The sequence below is a fragment of the Trichinella spiralis genome, assembly GCF_000181795.1.
Source record: "Trichinella spiralis strain ISS 195 chromosome Unknown Scfld4405, whole genome shotgun sequence".
In the NCBI taxonomy this organism is placed as follows: domain Eukaryota; kingdom Metazoa; phylum Nematoda; class Enoplea; order Trichinellida; family Trichinellidae; genus Trichinella; species Trichinella spiralis.
In genome coordinates, this window is record NW_003531344.1 from 1 (window position 1) to 625 (window position 625).

Consider the following 625-nt stretch of genomic DNA (forward strand, 5'->3'; position numbering starts at 1 on the left):
TGTGGTGGATTCCCGCCTAGGTTGGAATATGGTAAAGGAAATGGAGGACGTGTAAATAAATAATAATTATTCATATCATTCATTTTGAAAAATATTTGTTTCATAATTTGTCTTATATTTTTAGCAAATAATTCTTACACCAAAAGATGGAGCATGGAATTTGACTGAATTTAAATTTTTTGAATCTGCTTCTTGCAAATCATTTGGATTTGTATCGTTTCTACCACCACATAAAGCATCAATGTTACAGTGAGTATTGCAAAATTTCATTAATGAATCAAATTAGCTCTTTTGATTATTTGCTTGATTTTTAGGGAATTTTGTATGCAAATTGTCAGAACATGTCGTAGTACAGGAATTGAAATGCCGGACAGCCCAAAATTTTACGAACAAGCGCGAAAAAATGATACGGTAGAAATGGTATTAAAACGTATTGCAGACAAATGTGACAGAGATGGAATAAAATGTGATTTGGTATTTGTTGCGTTATTTTCATCTGAACAATATGGTAATAATTATTTTGTTCTTATATGATGAAATTTATTTTATTAATGTTGAATGTATTTTTACCTTTTTTAAGCTCAAGTGAAATCTTGTGGTGATATCACTCTTGGATTGGTCACTC

The 625-nt window shown here is 30.1% G+C and overlaps 1 protein-coding gene across 1 annotated transcript; it reads left to right on the top strand.

Annotated features, from left to right (window-relative positions):
* Positions 1-124: 124 nt before the first annotated feature.
* Tsp_15630 (conserved hypothetical protein) lies at positions 125-618 on the top strand (the record flags this gene model as incomplete). Its single annotated transcript, XM_003367367.1, has 3 exons — positions 125-249; positions 315-508; positions 581-618. Coding segments are annotated over 3 exons (357 nt in total), but the record flags the coding sequence as incomplete, so codon positions are not given.
* Between the last annotated feature and the right edge of the window lie 7 nt (positions 619-625).